The sequence below is a fragment of the Podarcis vaucheri genome, assembly GCF_965113315.1.
Source record: "Podarcis vaucheri genome assembly, chromosome: W".
Taxonomy (NCBI): domain Eukaryota; kingdom Metazoa; phylum Chordata; class Lepidosauria; order Squamata; family Lacertidae; genus Podarcis; species Podarcis vaucheri.
In genome coordinates this window covers 3155805-3180666 of record NC_138757.1, presented here as the reverse complement: position 1 = coordinate 3180666, position 24862 = coordinate 3155805, and the positions used below count along the sequence as shown (strand labels likewise).

Here is a 24862-nt window from a genome sequence, read left to right as displayed (position 1 = left end):
CCCCCCCCAGTTTTCCTCCCTCCCTCCCTCACCCACACAGAATCCACCCACCCCCACCCCCCGACTTCCCTCAGTTCCAGTCTTTGATTTCTCTAAAAATGCTGTTTTCTGCATGTTACACAGTTGTATAAATCCTCAAACTATTTAGCTGATTATTATCAATAAAAAGTTTGTGAATGTTTATTCAAAACCTGCCCAGGAGTCCAGTTCTCTTTGTTGCGTCTTCAGATACTTTGTAGAGGGTTCCCATTCATCTTTAAAGTCACAGTTATCCTTGTCCCGTAGCTTATATGTCAGTTTTGCCAGTTCTGCATAGTCCATCCATTTTTCTGGCCATGATTCTTTAGTTGGGGTTTCTTCAGTCTTCCATCCTTGTGCTATTAGAACTCTTCCTGCCGTTGTCACATACATGAAGATGTTTTTCAACTTTTTTGGCAGATCTTTCCCCACAATCCCTAATAAAAATGCTTCAGGCCTATGAGTGTATTGCTGAAAAATTGACAGGATGGTTGCAATATCATCAAGTCAATGATGTCTTTAAAGAGGATAAAAAAATTGAAATTTCAAATAGATATTTTAGAGAGTAAATCCAAGCTATTATAAAAAATGTACAATCTCTTACTAGAATGGAACACAAAGGATGAATTTATAAAAGTGGCTATGATAAAATGGGCTATTGATTTAGGACATAACATAGAATATGATGTATGGGCCAAACTCTGGAATGAGAGCATAAAATTCACTGCTTGTTCTGCCTTAAAAGAAAATGTTATGAAGATGGTTTATCGTTGGTATCTCACTCCCACCAAATTGGCAAAAATGTATAGAACAAGTAGTAAAACCTGCTGGAAGTGCAAGGAAAAAGACGGCGATTTCTATCACATGTGGTGGTCTTGCAATAAAATAAAAGAGTTTTGGGATGCGGTTTACAATGAGTTAAAAAAGATGTTTAAGTACAGTTTTCCCAAAAAGCCGGAAGAATTTTTGCTAGGTTTGGTGGGAGAAGGGATTAAAAAGATAGATCAAAGATTATATTTATATGCAACAACTGCAGCCAGAGTTTTGATAGCTCAAATGTGGAAGCAACAGGAGATGCCGACGATAAGAGAATGGCAGATAAAGTTGGTTGAGTATGCTGAGATGGTTAAATTGACACACAGAATTCGCAATCAGGAGGAGACAAAGTATCAAAAAGAATGGAGTAAATTTATGGTTTATATAAGTGAGAATTGTACAAGTATGAAAACGTTGGCAGGATTGAAATAAATCTCTTGTCATGGTATAATTTTTAATTAAAGAATCTGTAAACTATAGAATGGAATAGGAAAACTGGTGGAAGGGAATGACAGAAGCTAATGGATCTATGAAACACAAAGTAGGATACATGTAATAAGATGTGATGTTTTGGTGGTGGGTGGTGGGGGTTGGTTGGTGACTGTAAATTTCAATTAAAATCATTAATAATAATAATAAAATGCTTCAGGTTTTTTAACAAATATTAAATGGAACATTTTCTTCAATTCGTTGTATATCATTTCCCAAAATTTTTTAATTACCTTACAATCCCACCACATATGATAAAATGTCCCCTCCTTTTCCTTACACTTCCAACATATATTTGAACAAGTTTTGTACATTTCCCCTAACTGCACTGGTGATGTGTACCACCTGTACATCATCTTCATGTAATTCTCCTTCAATAGGGAACAATCTGTAAATTTTAAATCAGTTTTCCATCATTTTTCCCAATCTTCCATCATAATGTTGTGACCTACATCTTGTGCCCATTTAATCATAACTGATTCTACCTCTTCATCTTTTGTCTCCCATTCTAATAGTATGCTGTATGCGGCCTTCAGTAGTTTCACTTTCCCTTCAATCACTTCCGTTTGAAACCTAGATCTAGTATAACTAAATCCTTTCTTACAGTCGTCTTTATATGTTTCATGTAGTTGTCGATAATGCAGCCAACTCTGAAAGTGGTCTTTGATCTCATCATAATCTCTTAATTTCCATTTTCCATCATGTTCCTTTAATAAATCAGCATATGTGAGCCATTTCCCTTTCTTTCCAAGTGGTTTGAGCAGTAATGCTTCATGTGGTGAAAGCCACCATGGGGTCTTTTGTTCCAATAAGTCTTTGTATCTCTCCCATACTCTCATTAGTGATTTCCTGATTATATGGTTGTAAAAACTTCTATGAACCTTCCCTTTCCCGTACCATAAGTATGCGTGCCAGCCAAATCTATTATCATGTCCTTCTAGTTCTAATGCCTCTTGCTTGTCCAATCTCATCCAGTCCCTGATCCATACCAAACAAGCAGATTCATAATACAATTTACGGTCTGGGAGGGCAAACCTGCCTCTATCTTTTACATCTGTAAGTATTTTATGTTTTATCCTTGGCCTTTTGTCCCCCCAGATAAATCTTGAAATCTCTTTCTGCCATTTTTTAAAACATTCATCTTTCAGGATGACTGGTATTGATTGAAAAAGAAATAGCATTTTTGGCAACACATTCATTTTAATCACCAATATTTTTCCTAACATTGAGAGATTCATTCTGCTCCATATTTCTAAATTTCTTTTTACCTCAAGCCAAATTTTTTCATAGTTATTTTTAAATAGGTTTATATTTCTTGATGTTAACGAAATCCCTAAATATTAAACCTTTTTATGGACTTCAATCTCAATGTTTTGTTCTAATTCGGTTCTTTCTTCTTCCTTCATGTTTTTAACTAATAATTTAGTTTCATTCCTATTTAGCTTAAATCCTGCCACTTCCCCTAAATTCTGATTTTTTTCTATTACTTTAGGGAGTAAAGTTTTAGGTTCTTCCGCTGTTATCACTAGGTCATCTGCATACGCTTTTAACTTGAATTCACTTTTCCCAGTTTTTACACCTATAATCTCTTTATTTGCTCTTATGTTTTTGGCAAGTATTTCCAAGACCAGAATAAACAATAATGGTGATAATGGGCATCCTTGTCTTGTTCCTTTTTGGATCTTACAATCATCCGTTATCACCTGATTTATAATTAGTTTGGCTTTTTGTTCTGAATAGATTGCTGCTATTGCTTTTAAAAACTTAGGACTGCTTCTGATTTGTTCTAACAGCTTTATCATGAACTTCCAAGAAACATTATCAAAGGCTTTTTCAGCGTCTATAAACATCATTGCCACTTTCTTTTCATTCTTAGCCTCCAAATATTCTATTATATTCAAAATATTCCTTATATTCTCCTTCATTTGTCTTCCTGGTAAAAACCCGGCTTGATCTTGATGTATATATTCATTTAATATTTTTTTAATCTGTTAGCTAGAATATTTGCAAACAATTTGTAATCGTTATTTAACAAGGAGATAGCCCTATAGTTTTTAATTTGCAGTAAATCTGTGTCTTGTTTTGGAATTACTGTTATATAGGCCTGTTTCCATGTTTCTGGGATTTCAGCTGTGTTCAATATTTCATTCATGACATCTTTCAATGGGTTCGCTAATTGTTCATTTAATTTCTTATAATATTTTGCCGTAAAGCCATCCGGGCCTGGGGACTTGCCATTTTTAGAGCTTTTTATTGCCTCAAGTATTTCTTGCATTGTTATCTGGGAGTTAAGGATGCTCCTTTGTTCTTCTTTTAAATATGGCATACTGCTATTTCTGATGTACTCTTCTATCTTAAATGTTTTTTCTTTCCCTTGTCTATACAGCTCAGAAAAATATTTAACAAATCCTTCTCTTATTTCCTTCAGCTTGTCTGTAATTCTGCCATTTATGTTAATTTTATTTAGGGAGTTCTTTTGTTCACTTTTATTCAACTGCCAGGCTAACAACTTCCCCGGTTTATTTGCATGCTCAAAATATTTTTGTTTTACTCTTTTTATTTTCCAGCTGATTTCCTCGTTTATAATAATTGAATATTGGGTTTGTAATGTTTTGATTGCCTGTTTTACTGCCTCTTTATTTGCTTTGTTTGGCAGCTGTTTCTCCTTTTTCATAATTTCCTCTAATATTTCTTTTTTCTTTTTCTCTCTCAATTTCCTTTTAAATGAGTTTTGTTGTATAAAGAGTCCTCTCATTACAGCCTTGCTTGCATCCTATACCGTCTGTAACTTTGTTTGCCCTTGACTATTTATTTCAAAATAATCCATCAAGGTCTTTTTTGCTTTTTCAACAAATTTGTGATCATCTAATAAATCATTTAATCTCCATCTAAAAGAAACATTTAATCTCCATCTAAAAGAAATTTGACTTTCTATTTGTAATTCAATAGTCAGGGAATTATGGTCTGAAAAGGTTCTGGGATTGATTTCAATTTTTTTGACTCTTGTTTCCAATTCTTTGGGAATCCATACAGAGTCTATTCTCGAGCTGCTGTCATGTACATGGCTGTAAAAAGTATACTCTCTATCAAACATGTGTCTCATTCTCCAGATATCTATCAGCTTTAGATTTTGAGTCATGTCAAAAAAAGTTTTTGGCAGTTTACCTTCTTTGGTCTCTTTTTTTCCTGGCTGATCTGTCTTTGTCTAAAGTTGGAACTCCATTTAAGTCTCCCATTAAGATAATCTTTTGATCTGCAAATTCAAGTAGTTCTGTTTCTAGTTTTCTGAAAAAAAATTGCTTTTTTATCATTAGGGGCGTAAATACCAACCAATATCACTTTCTCTCCCTGGATTTTAATTTGTATTATTAAAATTCTGCCTTTTCCATCCTTCTGAATCAATTTGGGTTCAAGTGCAGGATTAATATAAAAAACAACTCCTCTCTTTTTTGTTTTGTCTGATGAGATGAAGTCCATACCTAATTTTTTGTTAATTAAGACCCTTTTATGCTTTTTTGCAATATGTGTCTCTTGGAGACAGATTATATCCAATTTCTGTTTTGCTATTACATGTTCAATCAGATGTCGTCTGGCTCCAGAATTTAAGCCGTTAACATTCCAACTCAATAATTTAAGATTGGCCATTTCCAGAGTCAGTTACAATATCTGTTTTCCCTGAAGCCGCCTCTTCCAGTGCAAGCTGTTCTAAGGCTTTCTTTTGCTCAGATCGGGGGTCTCCCTTGTCTTGTTTGGGGTCTAAGTCTCTCCTATTTTTATCCAGGAATTCTCTCGCCTGAAGTTCTGATGTCAGCTTATATCTCCTCTTCATCTATGTAAAGGAAATGCCCTCAGGGAATTCCCATTTGTATCTGATGTCGGCTCTCCTAAGAGCCGTTGTCAAAAACCGGTATTTTGTTCTTCTTAATCTCAATTTCAGAGGAATTTCTCTGAAGATGTCTACTTTCTGTCCAGCAACCACGAGATCATTTTCAAAGCTATTCTGAAGGATTGCATCCTTCACTTTTTTTGTCACTGATGTTAACAAAATGTCTCCTGGCTGCTTCCATTCTCTGCTCTGAAACGATTTAATTCTAAAACAGCTTTCAACTAAATCATCCAGCCAATCTGTACTTTCCCCCATCCACTCTGAAATTATCTGTGTCACATATGTCTCTAGGACTGGCTCAGAGTCTGGTAGCCCTCTGATTCTGAGCGTCCTGTCCCGTTCTCGTAGCTGCAGAAGTAAAACCTGATCTTCTAAATCACTCTGTTTCTCTTGGACCCCTTGTACCAATCCTGACATCCCTTTTTGTTCCTCCCTTACTTCTGTGACCTCCTCTCTTAATTTTTCTAATTTATCTACTTTTGTCTCCAAATTGCTAACCTTGTCTCCCAATATCCCAAACTGTTCTTTTATAACTTTGTTTGAGTTCTCAATATCTCTATGTACTTGTTTCTTCAATGATAATTAGATTTTTCCATGTCACTACAGACCTGTTGTGTAAATTCTTGCATTGATTTCATCATCTCTTTCCTGAATTCTAAAAGCTGCAGTGCAAAAGGGTCTGTCTGTTCTTTGTCACCTTTCCCCCCATTATCGCCCTGTATACTGACCCTTCTTGCAGCTGCAGCAGCAACCGAAGCTGCTGTTTTCCATGTTGTTATTCTGTCTGGCCCTGACATTTCTTATCTGTTGGTTCCCAGTATTGTATGAGTTGTTCAAGGTCACACCTGCCACTATTGTACCATTTTAAACAGTCCTGGCTTCCCCCAAAGCATCTTGGGAACTGTAATTCATTAAATATTGCTTGATTGTTAAACCACTCTAGAAATTGTAGCTCTGTGTGAGAGGAAAATGGTTCTCCTAACAACTCTCAGCATCCTTGACAAACTCCATTTCACAGGATGCCTATGTCAGGGACATGGCTGAATCGAATGCCGGGGAAGAGTCCGACTCTGGAGACAAAAGATCACAGACAGAGCAGGAGGAGGTGGGCCCTTTCATCAAGAGTTCCCTGACTCAGCTAGAGAAAGGGGAGGGGGAGAGATAGACGGCAGTGGGGGGGGGGGTTGCTAAGCAACCAGCAGAAAGCTAGTGGACAGGGAGCTCTTCTTTTGAGAGCTGAAAAGGTTAGAATGCAACGGAAGTGCAAAAGGGGAAAGGCTGGACTTTGGCATCCTTCTTACTGTTACAAGGGCGGAGACTTAGAGTGACCAACTTGTTTCAAGAGTGTCAGGCTGGGAGCTGCACTCTGGATGTAATTTATTATAAATGTACCATAAAACTGTCAGGGGAGTCATTAAATCTTATCAAGTCTTGCTTGCCTGTCTGAGATCATTACAGCCTATGCAGGAAGAAGCCTGTTTAAAGTGGTATAACAGTGCTTTAAAATGTAAGGTGTGGATGTTGTCTTAGGACAGGAGGTGGGAGAACACCTGTGACCCTCCAGATGTTACTCAACTACAACTCCCATCAGCCCTAGCACATGGCCAGTGGCACCAGGGATGGATGGATGGATGGATGGGCACTGTAGTCCAGCAATATCTGGAAGGCCAAAGGTTAAATAATAAATGTATTATTATTATTATTATTATTATTATTATTATTATTATTATTACTACTACCCCAAGCCACTCTGCTAATACATCAATAGACATTTTTTTAAAGCAATACAGTCCTCCCTCCCAATCCCACTGAGCGAGAGCATGTGTATTTAACAAAATACATTGCATCACAATTGTCCATGAGTAGATGGAGGCTGCTAATTAGATGGATTCCCAAACAGGAAAGTAATAACAGAACATCATATGTCCATAAAATGGTTGGAGTCTTATGTTCAATATAGAGCTTTCATATATTTGGTAAGTTTCTTCATTAATATCACTGTCCATACCTTTTGTCCTCATAAGAAAAGTTGCAAGTTTGCTAAATTTCTCCAGTTTTGTGCCACCAGTTGTTGGGCTGCTGCAAGCAGGGATTTTATTATTTCCTTAGACTGTAACTCCTTTTGCTCTCTGTGAAAATCAGTCAATAAAGTTAACTGTGGTGAGCCACAGACTCTCTGGGCCCCATTTATGAGCAGGGAATCCTGCCCAATGCTTTTAGCAGCCCACATGTGGTGGAAGAGCAGTCTCTTAAGCCTATGCTTCCATTTCCCTGCAGATGGCACAGGAGTGGCTAGAGAACCAGAAATCGAAAGAGCAAAGGCCTTTTGAGTTGAATTTGCTGAACTTCAACGCAGACACAAATGAAGCAGATTTTACAAGTGAGTGAGAATTTCACTGCATATAAACAAATGGGAAGTAGAAATGCAGTCCTGTTTTTAATGGTGGTTGTAGTAGATAACAGAAGTGCTTGTGTTAACACTAGACTGTTGGGGTGAGCAGTCAAGGGCTATTATACTTTATTCTGCCTGTATCTTTTTTGCTTTTCTGCCCAACACAGAATGTTGATGTGTATTTTAGCCTGTTTTCAGTTTCTCGTTGATTTGATTTTTAAAAAATGTTTTAAATATTTTTTTTACCATTTTTTTATTGTTTTAATCTTTTGGTAAACTGCTTTGAAGTTGTGAAAAACCAAACAAGCGGTGTATAAATTTTATGAAATAAAATAAACCAATATCTGTGACACAAACAAACTGATTTCCAGGTGCTGCAAATGATTAAATGAATAATGAATAAAAAATCAAAATTATTTTATTTAAAAAGAAAAAAAAATGAGGATTGAGGCAAGGTGTGCCTGCTTTATCTCAATACCCAGAAGGCTTTCTCTCTCCAAAATGGACCTCAGCGGGTCTCACCAATGAAAAAGCTCATACAACTAAATTTAGTGAATATTTATTAGAATGTGTGACTGGGTAACCAAAAACATCTGGAATTCAAAGTTCAGCTGTAGCAACTTGTGCTCGACATGCCTACTGTTTTATTAAGAGCTTTTGGTAACAACGTAGTTGTATCTGTATGTGGCTAAATGCTTGCATATTTTTGTTCTGTGTTCAAATTACTTCTCCAGTTAACATCTCAAGAAGCAATTTAGAGAAACAGCTGCACCCAAAGGAATGTGACTTGGTGTTCTTAATATTGTCTGAAAAGCAAAACTTCTATAGCAAAGAAGGCAAGGCAGAGAGCTGTCCATTACGCCATGTGGGCTATGTGACTCGGTTTTATACTGGTAGGTGTGTTTTTAAAAAAACAACAACAAAAACCTAATAAGTAAGTGTACAAGACAATTATGTTAGCCATCCCTTGGTGTCAGTAAGTTATTTGATTTGGGATGGGGGACCCGTTTCTGCTATTTCAGCATGAAATTCTGGCTCAGTCCAGGTATTGCACCAAGCTTTGTGGTTAAGAAAGCTTATCTATAGTTTGGCATGAAGTTTTGAGTCGACAAACCATGGTTTATCATCCACTGGGAAGCCAAGAAGCCATGGATTGAGATCAGAAGCCATTGTTTGAAGTGAGGTTACAAGCCACGGTTTTGGGAAATGGAAGCAGGCAAAGAACTCTAAACAATGTACAGTCTGTTAATATGTATGCTAGAAAAGCTCTCAAATCATGATTTGAATGCTAGATGATAATGAATGCATACACCGTGGTTTCTGAATTGTACCCCTGTGTATCTCTCTCTCTCTCTCTCTCTCTCTCTCTCTCTCTCTCTCTCTCTCTCTCTCTCTCAGAGATGAAAGAGCAGGATGCCTGTCTCCTGTCTGTCAAGACACAAGGAAATTTGTCCGGTGTTGATAAGAATGTCAGGTGTGTGGTGGTCAGTTCTTTGGTGACAACGGAGCAAACGTTCAAGGCCCTCCTTCTTCTGAACCGAAGCCCTCTAGCCAAAGCCATAATCAGCCCACAAAACTCTGACTTCTGTCTGACAGGCTCAACTGTGGACTTGGAGACTTCTGTAAGTGTTTGTTTTAAAAGGCAATATAACTCAGTGCTGACTTGGGGAGGTATAAGATATTTTGCTACCCATTACACAAATCGTATGCCAATGAGCCAGGTGTTAAGCTGAAACTCCCTCAGAGATGGGCAGAGAAGACCAGAGAGAGGCAAGAGAATATTTCTACTCCAGCAGCCAACTTTCTGGAGGTGGAGGCGGGGGATAGGAGGAGAGACAGTTAGCTGTTAAGATTAGCAGCAGATGGAAGCTTTCTCCTGCCATCTCCAGGGAAGCCTTCGGAATTATGGTTCACACACCGCCGCTTTTCAAGTGTTGCCCGTAACATGTGGCCACAAATCTGCATCTCTTGGGAACATGGTCTTTTAGATGTGAGACAAGGGTGGGGACCTCAGTCCCAGGGACCAAATGCCACCCTCCAGGCCTCTCTGACTGGCACTTGCAAGTCTGCCTAGGCCACACACACTGTCCCCAGTGTGCGTACATTCCTCTGTACGCAGGAGAACTGCGACATACATCCAGTGGAGCTGTATGCATGCTTAGCAGAGTTCTGCAAGAAGCGAGGCTGTGTAGGCGTGTGACATCACGAAATTTATTAATTTACAACAAATCAAAACAACAAAACATGACTGGTGTGAGCAGTGTCTCTCACACACGTCTCCTCTGTCCGAAAGCAGAGAACAAAGAGCAGAAAAACAAAAACACACAGAACGGAAGTTCTCTTGTCTGAGTTTATGTTCCCACACTTCCAGCAGTGTGGAATGTAAATAAGGATCACATGATCCAGCAATGCGAGAATGAATTAGAGACACCCAGGCCTTGCCTTTCACTGGCCTTGCTTTGCACCCTCCTTGAGTGGTGGTGGTGTTATCTGCCTGGTTGGGATGTGTCCTTGAGCTCTGATCAAGCCTCTTGCTTGCCTGAATTTGGGAGGAGAGTGGTGTCTTGAATGTGAAGAAAGGTAAAACCCACCATGTTTGCGTTGCTCACTTTTGTCCCTGCCATGTGGCCCTCAGAATGTTGTTCTGGAAGGAATGTGGCCCTTGGACTGAAAAGGTCCCCCTGCCACTACCCAGTGCATAATTCCATCTACACCTTTTTTGTCTCTTGTTTGGCTGTATCTCACATGGATGTGAAATTTAGCTGCTTGGGAAATTCACTGAGTCCCACCTTGTCTTTCCATAGCCAAAATTAAGCTTGAGCGCACATTACCTGTCTTAAGCCAACCTTCCCCCAGCCTGACACTCCCCAGGTGTTTGGGGCTACAACTCCCATCACCTCCAACCATTGGCCATGCTGGCCAGGGCTGATGGGACTGGTAGTCCAAAACATCTGGTTGGCACAAAGCTGATGAACATCCGCAGCAGTCTTCCACAGTCTCCTCCTTCCTCTTCATTTATTTATTCAATTTATATCCCACTCTTCCTCCTGAAAGTTGAACTTGGGCCTTAGGAGAGAATGACATTGTGATAACATTCCTGTGGCAATTTTCTGCAAAATGAGAGGTCCATTGAAGAGAGACTTCCAAATCCTTGGGGCTTTTGTACCTCTGAAGTGAGGACAGATAACGCAGGGTCAGTTTGCACAAAATGCTAAACCAAACCATGGCTTAGTGCAAACTTGCAGGTGCTCAAAGAGGAGATGGTGGCTAGTTTGATTCACCTTGAGGTCCTGCTACTGTGAGCTAAACCATGGTTTGGCTTGCATGTGTCTTCTGGACTTGGACATGTGGTTCAAACTTTAAGTGAGGCAAACCACAGGCTTAAGTTTGGAAAACTTGCTGTAGCCCAAACCAAGACCTAGCTCACAGCAGTAGAATACTGTAAGCAAAGCCATCACAGTCTCCTGTTCTGCGAACCCACATGCTCACACTAAGCCATGGTTTGGCATTGTATTAGTGTGAACTAGGTCACAGAAATCTCGGAACGGTCCGTTCTGGTGAGAGATGCATCTTTGTCCTCTCCTTTGCCCCACAGTCTTCGTACATGAAGGAGCTTAATGAAGATCAAAGGACAGCTATTGAAACTGCTTACACCTTCGTGATGAAGCTGCCTTCATTGCCCAAAGTTTGCTTGATCCATGGGCCACCTGGGACTGGGAAATCTAAGACTATCCTTGGGCTCCTTTACCGAATCCTCAGCAAGGTAGGTCAGGTTGGTAACACCCTGCATGTGCTGGTCCTTGTAAGATGTGTGAGAATATCGAGAAGGCTGGACAACAAATGGCATCCCAGTAATAATAATAATAATAATAATAATAATAATAATAATAATAATAATAATAATAATAAGTTGCCCCATTCAGGAACAGGCTGTTGTGTGTCACACGCCTGTTTACTTTCAGCACTCGCTGGGAACTTCCGTTTGCATATAGCTTTTGTTTTGCTGTTTTGCTGGACACGAAGGGATGCAGACATGTTTTCCTTTGTTCCTGAACTATGCTGAATAAATGCTGTACATTATGCTTGCACATCTCTCTGTCTGCCTCTTCTGCTGTGAGGTGATTTACACACTCTGCTGACAGAGCGTGCACGGGTCTCTAAACGTATCTGAGGCTTCTGTCACTGTTTGATGCTGTTCCAAGGGAGACCGGCTGCCAACTGGTGGCTGGAGCCAGCTGGGGGCCTGTCTGATGCCTGCCTGATGCCCCCGACTCCTGGCAGTATCCCAACAAAAGGGTTTCGGGCCCAGATCCATGGCGCTTACAGGAGAGTAAGACTGCTGATGGCTCCCAGCAGAGACAGGGGTATGTGAAGCTGATTGTCCCGACCACAGCTAGAAGGCTTTTGAAGTCTGTGCCAAGAACCAATTAGGCCGGAGAGAGAAGCACACTATGTCTGATTTACGACATGCTTAAGATAAGGCTGATTGTAAATTGTATCCAGTTCCAAGGCTTGCATGAAGAGCAGGAATGGATCTTTTACAAGCCTCAGATGGGGTTCCGTGCCCAAAGCTTAATGGCCACAGTTATCAGACCTGGGCAAGGTACTGCAAGGGCCAGTTGAGAAGGCTTGGTGTGTGGCACACTGTTTCTGAGGACCCCCAAGCACCTCTGATTGATGCATGGGTTGTACAAGATTCAAGAGCCATGGGGGTAATTCTGCTCTCAGTAGCTCCAGAAGAGTTAATTACCCTGGCTGGCAAGACCAGCTCGCGTGAGATGTGGGAGGGGCTTCAGGCCTCACATCTCCAACAAGAAGCTAGGTCTGTGTTGCTTTACTTCAAAAAGCTGCACAAGAAGTGCTTGGAGCCGGGGGGGGGGGGGACCTCAGAAGTCATGTCCTAGAGTTACAGAAACTCAGACAGGAATTGACTCAAAGAGGTTTCAACATGCCAGAATCTCTGTTTGCAATCCTTATCCTGGATTCTTTAGATGTGAGCTGCTGCGCTGTGGCGAGCCAGCTGGCAGCTCTTCCTGCGCAGGAGCTCACTGCTTCAAAAGTTTTGGTGACCTTGCAAAACGAATATGATTGGAGGAATGCAGCTGAACCAGCTTGTGTGCTTCAGGGGGAGCAGTGTGGCACAGCATTCCAGCCTCCAGGGGGAGCCAAGGCGTGGGCAGCTGTGAAGTGCTGCAACTGTGGAAATCAAGGTCACATTCAGTGTCATTGCCCAAAGGCTGGAGGGAAACAAAAGAAGAAGCCTGCAGATGGCCAGAAGCAGGGGGGCAAGAAACCCAAGCTGGTGAAAAACAAGGCTTTGTTTGCTGGAACTGCTTCTCCAAAGGCAGATTGGTTGTGGATTCAGGAGCGTTAAAGCACGTAGCGAAGGATCGGCACCTGTTTATTTCCTTCACACCTCAGGCTGGGGAAATTCAGCAGGCTGATGGTAAGACTCTGAGAGCTGCAGGAGTCGGGACAGTGAAACTGGCAAGTCTGCATACAATCATCAGCAAAGTACTTTTTGTTCTAGATTCTGCAGACAATTTGCTCAGCATCCCACAGCTGACTGAGCAAGACTTTGAGATTTCTTTCAAGAAGGGCATCTGTGCCATCAGGAAGGGCAAAGAGGACATTTTACATGCAAAGTTTGTTGATGGCTTGTTCTTGATAACTTATGATGACAAAGCTGTTGGTGTGTCTAATGTTGAATTTTGTTGTGTTGCACAAACTAACAAATTTCTTCATGCAGGATGTATTCACGAGGCGCACCGAAGATTTGGTCACATGTCTTGGCAGGCACTGGCCAAAATGCCTAGGTTGGTTCAGGGTTTGAACATCAAACCCTGTAAGTTTCACATGAAATGTGTATCTTGTGCAGAGAACAAGGTGAAGGTTGCTCCAAAAGGCAAGGAGTCTAGCAGGCAGGCTTCCAAACCCTACCAGCTAGTCCACGCAGACCTGGTTGGTCCACTTGCGCCCTCTTTGGGTGGAGTAAGGTACTTCATGGTGTTGATTCTTTTTCCAGGTACATTCATGTGTTTGTGCTCCAGCAGAAGTCAGAAGCGTTTCCAAGGTTCAAGGTGTTCTGTGCTTGGTTGGAGAATGCTCACAGTAAACGCGTTGGCTGTTTGTTTACTGATGGAGGCAGTGAATTCACTTCTCAGCAGTTTGAGGCTTTCCTGACTGAGAAGGGAATCCAGCACGACCTCTCAAGTCCCAGATCTCCATGGGAGAATGGACTTTGCGAGCGGGCAAACCAAACTTGGCTGCAAGGCCTAAAAACCTTGTTGCATGATGCCAATCTCCCTGAGAAGTATTGGGCTGAAGCTTTATCGTGTTTCCTTTATTCCTATAACAGGAGATTGTCTTCACCTATTGGCTGTACTCCCTATGAGAAGATGTTTGGCAAGAAACCTTATGTCAAGCACATGAGAATCTTTGGTTCTGACATGTGGGTCCACACCCCACAGAACAGCAAGCTTTGGAAGCGTGGGGCACATGGTTTGTTCATGGGGTACGAAAAAGGTGCATACAGGGTATTCAGGACTGACTCTACGTCCATTAGGTTCACAAAGAGTGTTGAGTACAATCCCAAGTGGGGGGGAAATGTTGAAATTTTCCAGAGTCACTCAGAGGGGGATGAAGATGATGTAGAAGAGGAACCTGAGGATGATGATCAGAGTTTGGATTCCAGCTCAGTGGGCAGCACTGCTTCTGCTGTCAGCGACAGTCATGACATAGCAGACTACAAGAGCGCAAAGGCCTCACTCAGACCATCTGATGCGTCTGACAATGAACTGGAAGAACCACTGTTTACCATTGGCCACTTTTCTCCCAAGAAAGAGGAGATGAGTGCAGAAGATGTGCGTCTTGTACGCAGATCTGAAAGGGCCACAAAAGGCAAACCTCCAAAGAGATTTGCTGATGTGTTTGCTAAGACAGCAACTGCTGTTCTTGGTAGCTCAGAAAAGGTGTGGGAACCATCAAGCTTAAAAGAGGTCCAGGAGTTAATCTCTAAGGATGCTGAACCATGGCTTAATGCCATGAAGGCCGAAGTTGATTCCTTGAATAGGAACCAAACCTGGAAGCTGGTGCCAACAGTCCCAGGAATGAGGCTGGTTGGCAGCAAATGGGTCTTCAAGGCCAAGACAGACCAGACTGGCAAGGTTGTCAGGCACAAAGCTAGATTGGTCGCCAGAGGTTTTTCACAGGTACCAGGACAGGATTACCACGAGACCTACTCACCTACCATCAAGTATGAGAGCATTAGACTAATGCTCAAGATTGCTACAGAGGAGGGGGGCCTGCTAGGGGCGCCTTGGAAGATGGCGGATAATAACATCTATCCAGCTCGCCGAGGTAATTTTAGAGACTGATTATGGGGAGTATATCAGTCTCACTCATCTCTCCAGGGAAGGGAGAGGTGCAGTTTTCACCCGCGGTTGCCATAAATCACCCCCGAGTTTGGAAGAAAGAGGGGGTGAGAGGCACTGGGTTCATAACCCTCGGCGGGTCTCGGAACTTCTCCGAAGCTGCTTCCGGGAGCGAAACTAGTTGCGTTACTTAAAAGGAAAAAATCTGGAGAAAGTTAACGCAAATGCTTCGAGAGAGGCAGGTTTTTATCTGCTAATAATTTTACCACTGAAATGAAGAAGATTGAGACGGAAGATTACATCAAAGTACTACAGATATGCTGGTATGTGGAATGCAACGGAATGGAACGGGGGGGGGGGGAACGACTTTTTATTTTCTGTTTTATGTGATTACCTAACAACCCTCCCCCTTAGAAGATCCGTCACAACAACTAATTGGCAAATGGGACTAAAAATGAACTGTGTGGGAATAATATGAATTTAAAGGTTTTACTCTGTGAAGGATTTGGAAAGAAGAAAGGCTCTCTTTGTGACGCAGCAAGAATTGAGATTTGATACGGAAGGACAGACCTTCGTTGCAGGAAGTTTGGTCTTAGGGAGGGCGAGCCGAAGATTTGTTATCTGGATGGGATTGTGAACTGGAAGGGGCAGCCCTCCTGGAAAAGACAAATTTACGATGCAACAGGTTGGGAAAGTTAACGAGCGGGCTTTTAGACTGTATTTCATCGGAACGGCAAGATGGCGATTGCTTGCTCGAGCGGAAACGCCTGGACTATTGGATGAGAGTGATTTACGAGAGAGCAATACAAAGTCCACACAGAAATACAAATAAGACTTTTTTTTAAACCAATTTGCTGAGCAACTCAGAGGTGAATGAAAAGGAAAATGAGTAACGACAAGGATTGAGAGGGGACTGAAAATATTGTAAATATGAAAGCAGAAATATTGGAAGATTGGACTCCTGCTGATCAAGAAGCATGGGTACCCCCCACAAAATTTTATAATTCGGAAAACAATTGGATTATATGATGTGTATTTTTATAATTTGGATTAATTGGTTTGATGTGTTTAATTTGGTAATATGGAAACTTAATAAAAATTATTTTTTAAAAAAGATTGCTACAGAGGAGAAACTGCACGTTTCTCATCACGATGTGAACACAGCTTTTTTGTACTGGGTTTTGGGGGAGGAACTGAAAATGCTTCCACCTGATGGAGCGCAGGTACAGAAGGGAATGGTCTGTAAACTGCGGAAATCCTTATATGGTCTCAAGCAGAGTGCCAGGTGTTGGAACACAAAACTCACTGAGACATTGTTTTCTCTAGGCTTTCACCAAGGCAAACCTGATCCATGTGTGTTTGTCAAGGAGGAGGGGCAAAACAAACTGTATTGTTTATGTTTTGTTGATGATCATCTTTTGTTTTGGAAGAATCAGGCTTTGTATCAAAGCACCCTAGCTCAGCTGAAGGAGCACTTTGACATGAAGGAGCTTGGTGAGGTATCCGACTATCTTTCTCTGCAGGTGGAGAAGGACCAAGCAGGTAATTTTCTGGTACACCAAACACAGAAAATTGCTGATGTATTAACCAGGCTGAATTTGGTTGATGCAAACCCAGCAGACACACCGATGGTGACAGGTTACCAGGTAGATAATACTGCTGAAGCATTTTCTGACACCACACTGCACAGATGCATTTTAGGCAAGCTGAATTTCATTGCTAGATGTTCAAGACCTGACAAAGCTGTAAGCACTAACCTGCTTAGCAGACATGCCAACAATCCTATTGTTCAGGATTGGAAAGCTCTGAAGCGCATAGCCCGCTATTTGAAGGGGACTTTGCACTACAGACTGAGTTTCACCAGTCAGAAGACTGGAGGTCCTGAAATCTTTGCAGATGCTAGTTTTGGAAGTGACACCACGGATGGTACAAGCACTTCTGGAATATGCTACATGTACAACCACTGTCTGTTTGACTGGTTGTGCAAAAAGCAGACGACAGTAAGCCTAAGTTCCTGTGATGCAGAACTCAATGCCCTGTCATTTTCACTCATGGATTGTGAATGGTCGATGCAACTGTTTCAGGACATCAGAGTTTCTGTGAAATGTCCTATACAGGTGTATCAAGACAATAGATCCTGTCTGGTTTTGCTGAACTCAGAGAGCTGCAAGCAAAGAACCACGTACTTGCAGATTAAGTTACATCGTGCAAGAGAGTGTATTCAGAAAGGACTCATTCAGGTGTCCTACATGCCAGGAAACGAAATTCCTGCTGATCTGTTGTCTAAGGTTGTTAACAGAGAACAACTTAAGGTCTATGTACAGAGGTTGCAATTGGGTTGAACCACAAGTACTACAGGTTACATGGAAAGGGGGAGGATGTTAGGATATAGTTCTATTCCACCTTAAAAAGGGTACAGGCATGACGTTTGTGTATCACATGCCTGTTTACTCCCAGCACTGTCTGCTGGGAACTTCCGTTGTATGTAGCTTTTGTATTACTGCTGTTCTGCCGGAGGCGAAGGGATGCAGATATGTTTTCCTTTGTTCCTGAACTATGCTGAATAAATGCTGTAAATAATGCTTACATCTGCCTCTGCTGTGTGGTGACAGGGCGTGCACAGGTCTCTAAACGTATCTGAGGCTTGTGTCGCTAACTGACTGATGCTGTTCCACAGGAGACCAGTGATCGTCTGGAGCCAGCTGGGGGCCTGCCTGATGCCCCTGTCTCCCCGGCAGTATCCCAACAGGCAAGGGTGCCTTTTGGCCCCCTTACTATCCAATTTCTATCTCAATAACCTAGTAAACACTCTCAATAACCCTGAACTCCATCCCCCGAGGATAGCAAATTGGCATATCACAGTTCTGCTATACACACATGACGCGGTAATAGTCTCTAGAACCCCGGTAGGGCTCAGAAGAGCTTTAAGAAAACTTGCAGCCTATTGTGAAACTGAATGCCTTAAAATAAATTACCAGAAGACCAAGATTCTCGCTTTTGGGGGAAAACCAAAGCCCAGAAGCTGGGAACTCCAAGGTCACAAATTAGAACAAGTTTCGAGCTATAAGTATCTAGGAATGGTGGTCCAGGCCTCAGGATCCAACAAAATCCATATAAATTCCATTGGGAGTGTTGCGGAAAGATCTGCAAACTGTATCCTCAAATTCTTTAGAACTCAAGGGGGCTTTTTCGTCCCCGCAGCCCTAAAACTATATAAGGCCAAAACGTTGGCACAGCTCCTTCTTGGGCCCGCCATCCTCTTCCTTCACTCCCCTTGAGAGAGTGCAATCCAAACTCCTCAGAGCCCTCCTATAAGTCCCCAGATGCTTTTCAAATGCATGGGTCAGATTAGAAACAGGGATGATGAGAGTAGAGGCTTATATTAGTTTAACATCAATCTATAATCGGCTGACGCTGAAACTGCTCCCCCGAGGAATAGCTCCACTGATTCTATGCGATTGGTTCAAGTCTGGCTGGCAGACAGCAGTTCTGAACACTCTCCAGAAATTGGGCTTTGCTCCTCAAGCCCTTCTAAACTTGGGCCTGGGCCAAGCAAGATCTGTGGTCAGGCAAAGAATCATGGACACAGAGAGACAACAGGACTGCTTGAGGTCCCCTGATTACATAATCATAGAAAATGAGAGGTATGTTGCGGCCCCGGCAGCATACCTCTATTTTCTCTTATCAAGAAACATAAGAAGGGCCTTTATTCTAGCCAGAAGCTCAGCCTTGCCCTCGCCGGTTTTGGAAGGAGCATTTGGAAAAGTCCCATATGCTCAGAGACTTTTCCAAATCAAATATCCTTTATTAGGCATAGCAAACCACACATTATCAAACAGACACCATATACAAATTGTGGAAACTATGAGCTCAGCATAACAAGGTTTGTCCCAATCATATCTTTAACTCAAGAGAAAATCAATTTGCAAAAATAATACAATACAACACTACCACATCACCGATCAATTAAAAACCACTAAATCTCTTTACAATGGCCCAATCTTTCTACATGGACAGCACTCAAAAATTCAGCCACTATTACCAGGGAGAAGAGTTGGTGAAAGAAGACTGGAAGAAATTTAAAGACTATTTACAGAAATACTGTAAAATTAATGAATGTTAGAAGGATGTTGGATAGAAACTAAGGGGTTTCCAGCTGTAATGCTTTAGGAGATACGAAAAAAATGGTTTACAAATGGGTAAAAGCTTAATGGTAAGGATTTGCTGAACTAACAAATTGAAGTGGAATACAAAGAAGTATGAGGAGGTCTGGGGAAATAAGCGTAAGGAATATATGTTATGGAAAATTATTTGTTTTTTAATAATAATAATAATAATAATAATAAATTTTATTTATATCCCGCCCTCCCCAGCCGAAGCTGGGCTCAGGGCGGCTAACAACAATCAAAATAACTCAACATTCTAAAACATTCATTATAAAATTAATTAAATTAAATTAAAATCAAATTAATGGCAACCATCAAGCAAAATTTTGTGCAGATTGCCAGAGGAGGGGGTCAGGCTGCACCCTGACAAAAGGCCTGGTGGAACAGCTCTGTCTTGCAGGCCCTGCGGAAGGATGTCAAGTCCTGCAGGGCCCTAGTCTCTTGTGACAGAGCGTTCCACCAGATTGGAGCCGCGGCTGAGAAGGCCCTGGCTCTAGTTGAGGCCAGCCTAACCTCTCTGAGGCCTGGGACCTTCAAGATGTTTTCATTTGAAGACAGTAAGTTCCTCTGTGGGACATACCAGGAGAGGCGGTCCCGTAGGTACGAGGGTTCTAGGCCGTATAGGGCTTTAAAGGTTAAAACCAGCACCTTAAACCTGATCCTGTACTCCACCGGGAGCCAGTGCAGCTGGTACAGCACTGGATGGATATGATCTCGCAGCGAAGACCCCGTAAGGAGTCTCGCCGCGGCATTCTGCACCCGCTGGAGTTTCTGGGTCAGTCTCAAGGGCAGCCCCACGTAGAGCGAGTTACAATAATCCAGTCTGGAGGTGACCGTCACATGGATCACAGTGGCTAGGTCAGGGCGAGAGAGATAAGGAGCCAACTGCTTAGCTTGGCGGAGATGAAAAAATGCCGCTGTCAGAGCTGCCACCCAGTCCCAGCTCACATAGGACCAAGTCCGCCAGCGTTCACTTTATAAGAGTCTTTATTAAGTTACAGGTTTCATTTCCGAACTGCAGCGTGCAGCTCTACACCTTCTGCCCTAGGTCGGCGGGCTTTGGGACCTGGCTCACTCTCCGGGCTGCTTACTGCTCCCGCTTCCGCTGCATTTGAACTTGGCGCGCGCGCCCAACTCTCTACTTTCCTCTTAACCGTTGCCTCGCTCTCTGAGGAGGGCGTGACCACCCCTGACTCGTGCCCTCCCTCCTGCTGACAGCCTCCGGAACCCGATGCCTGGCTACCTTCCTCCCTGCTGCTCTCAGTCTTGAGCGTGGGTCCCGACTTCCAGCTGCTGCCGCCCTCAGTTATGAGCGTGGGTCCCGACTTCCAGCTGCTACTCTCTGAATCTCCTCTGTTCCCTTCCTCCTGGGGTGTCCCCCCGGATCCCCCCCTTGCTCTGCTCACTGGGGCTCCCTTTTGGGAGTCCTCTGACTCACTGCTTAGGCTTGGAGATCTCGGGTCGTCATCATCACTCATTTTCCCTTCGGATTCCTCCCCCTCGCTCTCTGCTTCCTCCCTTCTCTGCGTCTCTGCTCCTGAACCCCTGACATCCATCCCCCCCTCGAAGCCCCCCCTTCCCCCCTCCCCGCTTTCAGGTGTGGGTGCTGGGTGCTCCATCATCACGGGAGGGAATGCCGGATACAGTTCGCTCCCCGTGGTTGGCCGCCAACTGAAGACCTCCGAGTCTTCCTCCTCGCGGTCGCCGACGTTGACCTGTTCCGCTTCCATCTCTGTACCGCCGTGCTCGAACCCAAGGTCCTCCCCGAACACGTCCATGTCAGTCTCTGCGTCGGTCGCTCGACCTGGCATCTCCAGCCACTTCCGGCGCCATTGCTCCTCCGGTCGATCGTCCCACCAATACGAGGTGTCTGACGCCGAACCCGCCGGCGATCCTTCTGGGGAACGGGTGCTCAGTGCGGGTTCCCCGTCCGAGTCGAATCCATGGAACGTGCTGGAAGAAAGTGTGGGCGTGAACAGCCAGTCGTCGAAGAAGCTCGCTGGCATGGGTCTGTGCGGGAAAAGGGCATGAAACTCGTCCTTGAGCAGGGGTTCCTCCAAAGCGTAGTCTGGCACCCAGCTATTGGCGCTGGCCCGGGTGCCCTCTCTGGCTAGGAGGTATTCGACTCCCTCTTCCCCCCATCTGGAGTCCAAAATCTCCGTGACCTCGTTGATGGGGTCTTGCTGCGTCACCCCTCGCGTCTCCGTCCGCTCCCGGAACGGACTCGGTGCCGTCCCTGGCTCCTGGAATCTGTGAGGTGCCTTGTAGGGAGTGAGCACCGACCTGTGGAACACCGGATGCATTCTGGAACCCTCCGGCAGCACCAGTCGGAAGGCCACCGGGTTGATCTGTGCTTCGACTTGGTACGGACCAATTTGCTTGTGCCCCAACTTCTTCTTGGCTAGTGACCTGGTCGGCACTGCGTGGGCTGCCAACCAGACCCAGTCTCCCACTTGGATCTCTTCGCCAACCCGCCTGTGCTTGTCAGCTTGCACCTTGTAGGCGTGCTTAGCTAGCTCCAGCTGCCGTCTGAGTTGATCGTGTACCGCCTGCAACTCTGACGCGAACGCGTCCGCCGTCTGTGGTTCTCCGTCCCCCACTCTCTCCCGTCCCGGGAAGGTTCTGGGATTCCTCCCATTGTTGGCGAAGAACGGCGTCACCCCTGTGGACACGTGCTTCGTGTTGTTGTAAGCGAACTCGGCGAGCGGCAGGTAATCCACCCAGGTCGCAGGTTGTTGATTGGCATAGCATCTCAGGTACTGCTGCATGATGGCATTGACCCTCTCTGCTTGCCCGTTGGTCTGCGGGTGTCTTGCTGATGCCAGATCGACCTTGACATTTAGAAAACTCATCAGCTTCTGCCAGAAATTCGAGACGAACTGGCGCCCGCGGTCGGACAGGATAGACCGCGGCAGACCATGCACTCTGAACACGTGATCTATGAACAGTTTGGCGGTTTGTTCCGCCGTGGCCACCTTCGCACACGGAATGAAATGTGCCATCTTGGTGAACAAGTCCACCACCACTAGTACAGCTGTCTTGCCTCTCGAGCTGGGTAGATCCGTAACAAAGTCCAGGGCCACCCTCTCCCACGGTTCAAACGGCGTTTGCAGCGGTTCCAGCAGTCCCGCCGGTGGTTTGTGCACCGGTTTGGCCCTCTGGCAGGTGTCGCACCTCGCAACGTAGTCCGCGACTTCCCCTCTCAGTCTGGGCCACCAAAAGTCCCTTGCGACTAATTCCACCGTCTTTTCCGTGCCAAAGTGCCCGGCCGTGGGTGCGTCGTGCAGCTGCTGCAGTACCCTGGCGCGAAGTTCGTCTCCCGGCACGTAGATGGCCCCTTTACGTAAGAGCAAGCCGTCTCGTATCTGGAACTCGTCGCCCTTCGCCGTGCCCTTGTGCACCTCTGCCATCTTCGCCTGCGCGAAGGAGTCGTCCTGCAACGCCCGCCGCACCGCATCCAGGTCTACTGTGGCTGAAGCGCACGCCCACACTGTTGGCGCGAAGATGTGCATGGCTGCCGCTGGCGTCGCCTCTTCGAGGTATTGCGGTTTGCGGGACAGTGCATCCGCCATGACGTTGGTGTCGCCTGGGACGTACTCTATTCGGAAATTGAAGTCAGCAAAGAACTCCGCCCAACGTATCTGCCTCTGGTTCAGGAACTGAGCCGTGCGCCAGTGCTCCAGATTCTTGTGATCCGTGCAGACCTGCACCGTGTGCTTGGCGCCGATCAGGAAGTGCCTCCACGCCTTGAAAGCTGCATGAATGGCCAGCAACTCCCTGTCCCAGATGGTGTAGTTCTGCTCCGACTTGCTGAGCTTTCTGGAGTAGAACGCTCCCGGCCTCCAGACCCCCTGTGGGTCCCTTTGCAGCAGGACAGCTCCCACTGCTCTATCGGACGCGTCTGTCTCTACCCGCATCGGTCTGCTGGGGTCGATATGCAGCAGTTGCTCTTCCGACGCGAAGAGACGCTTGAGTGCTTGAAAGGACTGCTCCGCCTGCTCCGTCCAGATGAATTTCTTTTTCTTGGAGCTTAGCGTGTCCGTAATGGCCGCCGTCTGCATCGCGAACCCCTTGATAAACTTGCGATAGAAGTTGGCGAAGCCGACAAACCGCTGGACCTCCTTCCGGTTGCGCGGGCTCTTCCAATCCAACACCGCACGAACCTTGGCGCTGTCCATGGCTAGCCCCTTGTCCGACAACTTGTAACCCAAGAAATCCACCTCCGTCGTGTCGAACTGGCACTTCTCCAGTTTGGCGTACAGTCTATGCTGCTGCAGCCTCTTCAGCACCTCCCGAACATCTTGGTCATGGGCTTGCTGCGATTCGGAGAATATCAGGATGTCATCCAGAAAGCAGACGCACTTCTTGTAAAGGAGTCCCGCCAACACATGATGCATGAAAGCTTGGAAACAGTGAGAACCGTTTTGCAATCCAAACGGCATCACTCTGTATTCGTAGGTGCCCAGAGGCGTGAACATGGCTGTCTTCCACTCATCGCCCTCCCTCATGCGGATGAGATTGTACGCACCTCGCAGGTCCAACTTGGTGAACACGCGTCCCTTGCGCACCGTCGCTAGTAGGTCGTCAATCCTGGGCATGGGGAAATCAGAAGGCTTGGTCATCTTGTTTAAGAGGCGAAAATCCACCACCAGTCTTTTTTGGGGCGTGTCTTTCTTCTTCACGAAGAAAACAGGACTGCCCCCTACTGCCCTGGACTCCCGGATGAAACCGCGCTGCAAATTGTGATCTATGAACTGTTTGAGTTCCTGTAATTCGTCCTCAGACATGGAATACAGCTTCCCTTTCGGCAGCGTCGCCCCTGGTAGGAGGTCAATCTTGCAGTCATATTGCCTGTGCGGTGGCAGCTTGTCAGCCTCTTTCTCGCAGAAGACCTCCAGAAAGTCTGCGTATTTGTGGGGGACTGCTTGCAACGTTCCCAACTGCAGTTGTGATTCCTCCTCCTCTCCCTCCTGTCTGGGCAGGATGCAGTGTTCTGCGCAATAAGAGGAGCCGAAGATCAGCTGTCTCTGGTACCAAGCCAGTGTCGGACTGTGCCTGTCCAGCCAACTCATGCCCAACACAATGGGCGTGTCCGACAGTTGGGTGACATTAAAACTGATGACTTCCCTGTGGTTGCCAAGGCGCATCACCATCGGTGGCGTTTGCTTCACCACCTGCCCCCCTAGCAACTCTCTGCCATCCACTGTGACGACTTGCAGGGGCAGAGTGGCAGGCAGTAGCTGTATAGCGTGCTGCTCCACAAAATCCTGCGCTATAAAGTCTGCGTTGCTTCCAGAATCCACAGAAAGCGGCACTTCGATAGTGACGCCATCGGGTAGCTGGAGAGATGCTGTGAGCTGCACTACTGGTTTGGGTGGGAGGGGGTCCGTGGGCTGCAAGATCGCTGGGGACTGCTTCACTGATGCGTCTGGCTGGGCCCCAGTGCCTCTGTCTCCAGCCAGACATCGTCGTTTCCCTGCTGTGGTTCTCCTTGCTGCGTTGCTGCAGTCACCATTGCTGAGGCTGCAGTGTGCTTGTGGAGCCTCCGGGGACACTCTTTCGCCAAATGGCCTGGATCCTCGCAGATGTAACACTTCCTGTTCCCTCTAGGAGGCTTCGCTTTCACTGCTGTCGGTGCTTGGGCTCTGGCTGCTGACTGAGCCCTTGCACCTCCAACCTCCATCGGTTCCCCTCCCCCTCCAGGCGGAGGTGTGGATTGCGC

At 45.1% G+C, this 24862-nt stretch overlaps 1 protein-coding gene across 1 annotated transcript in view; it reads left to right on the top strand.

The window, feature by feature from the left end:
* LOC309523245 (putative helicase senataxin) overlaps positions 1–12032 on the top strand; it is a gene marked incomplete at both ends in the record, with an annotated part of 75123 nt that extends 63091 nt beyond the window's left edge. Inside the window, 5 exons of the mRNA XM_082207034.1 lie at positions 7487–7589; positions 8336–8494; positions 9000–9223; positions 11197–11364; positions 11883–12032. Coding sequence (XP_082063160.1) covers positions 7487–7589; positions 8336–8494; positions 9000–9223; positions 11197–11364; positions 11883–12032 — 804 coding nt within the window. The remainder of the gene's footprint in view (positions 1–7486; positions 7590–8335; positions 8495–8999; positions 9224–11196; positions 11365–11882) is intronic.
* Between the last annotated feature and the right edge of the window lie 12830 nt (positions 12033–24862).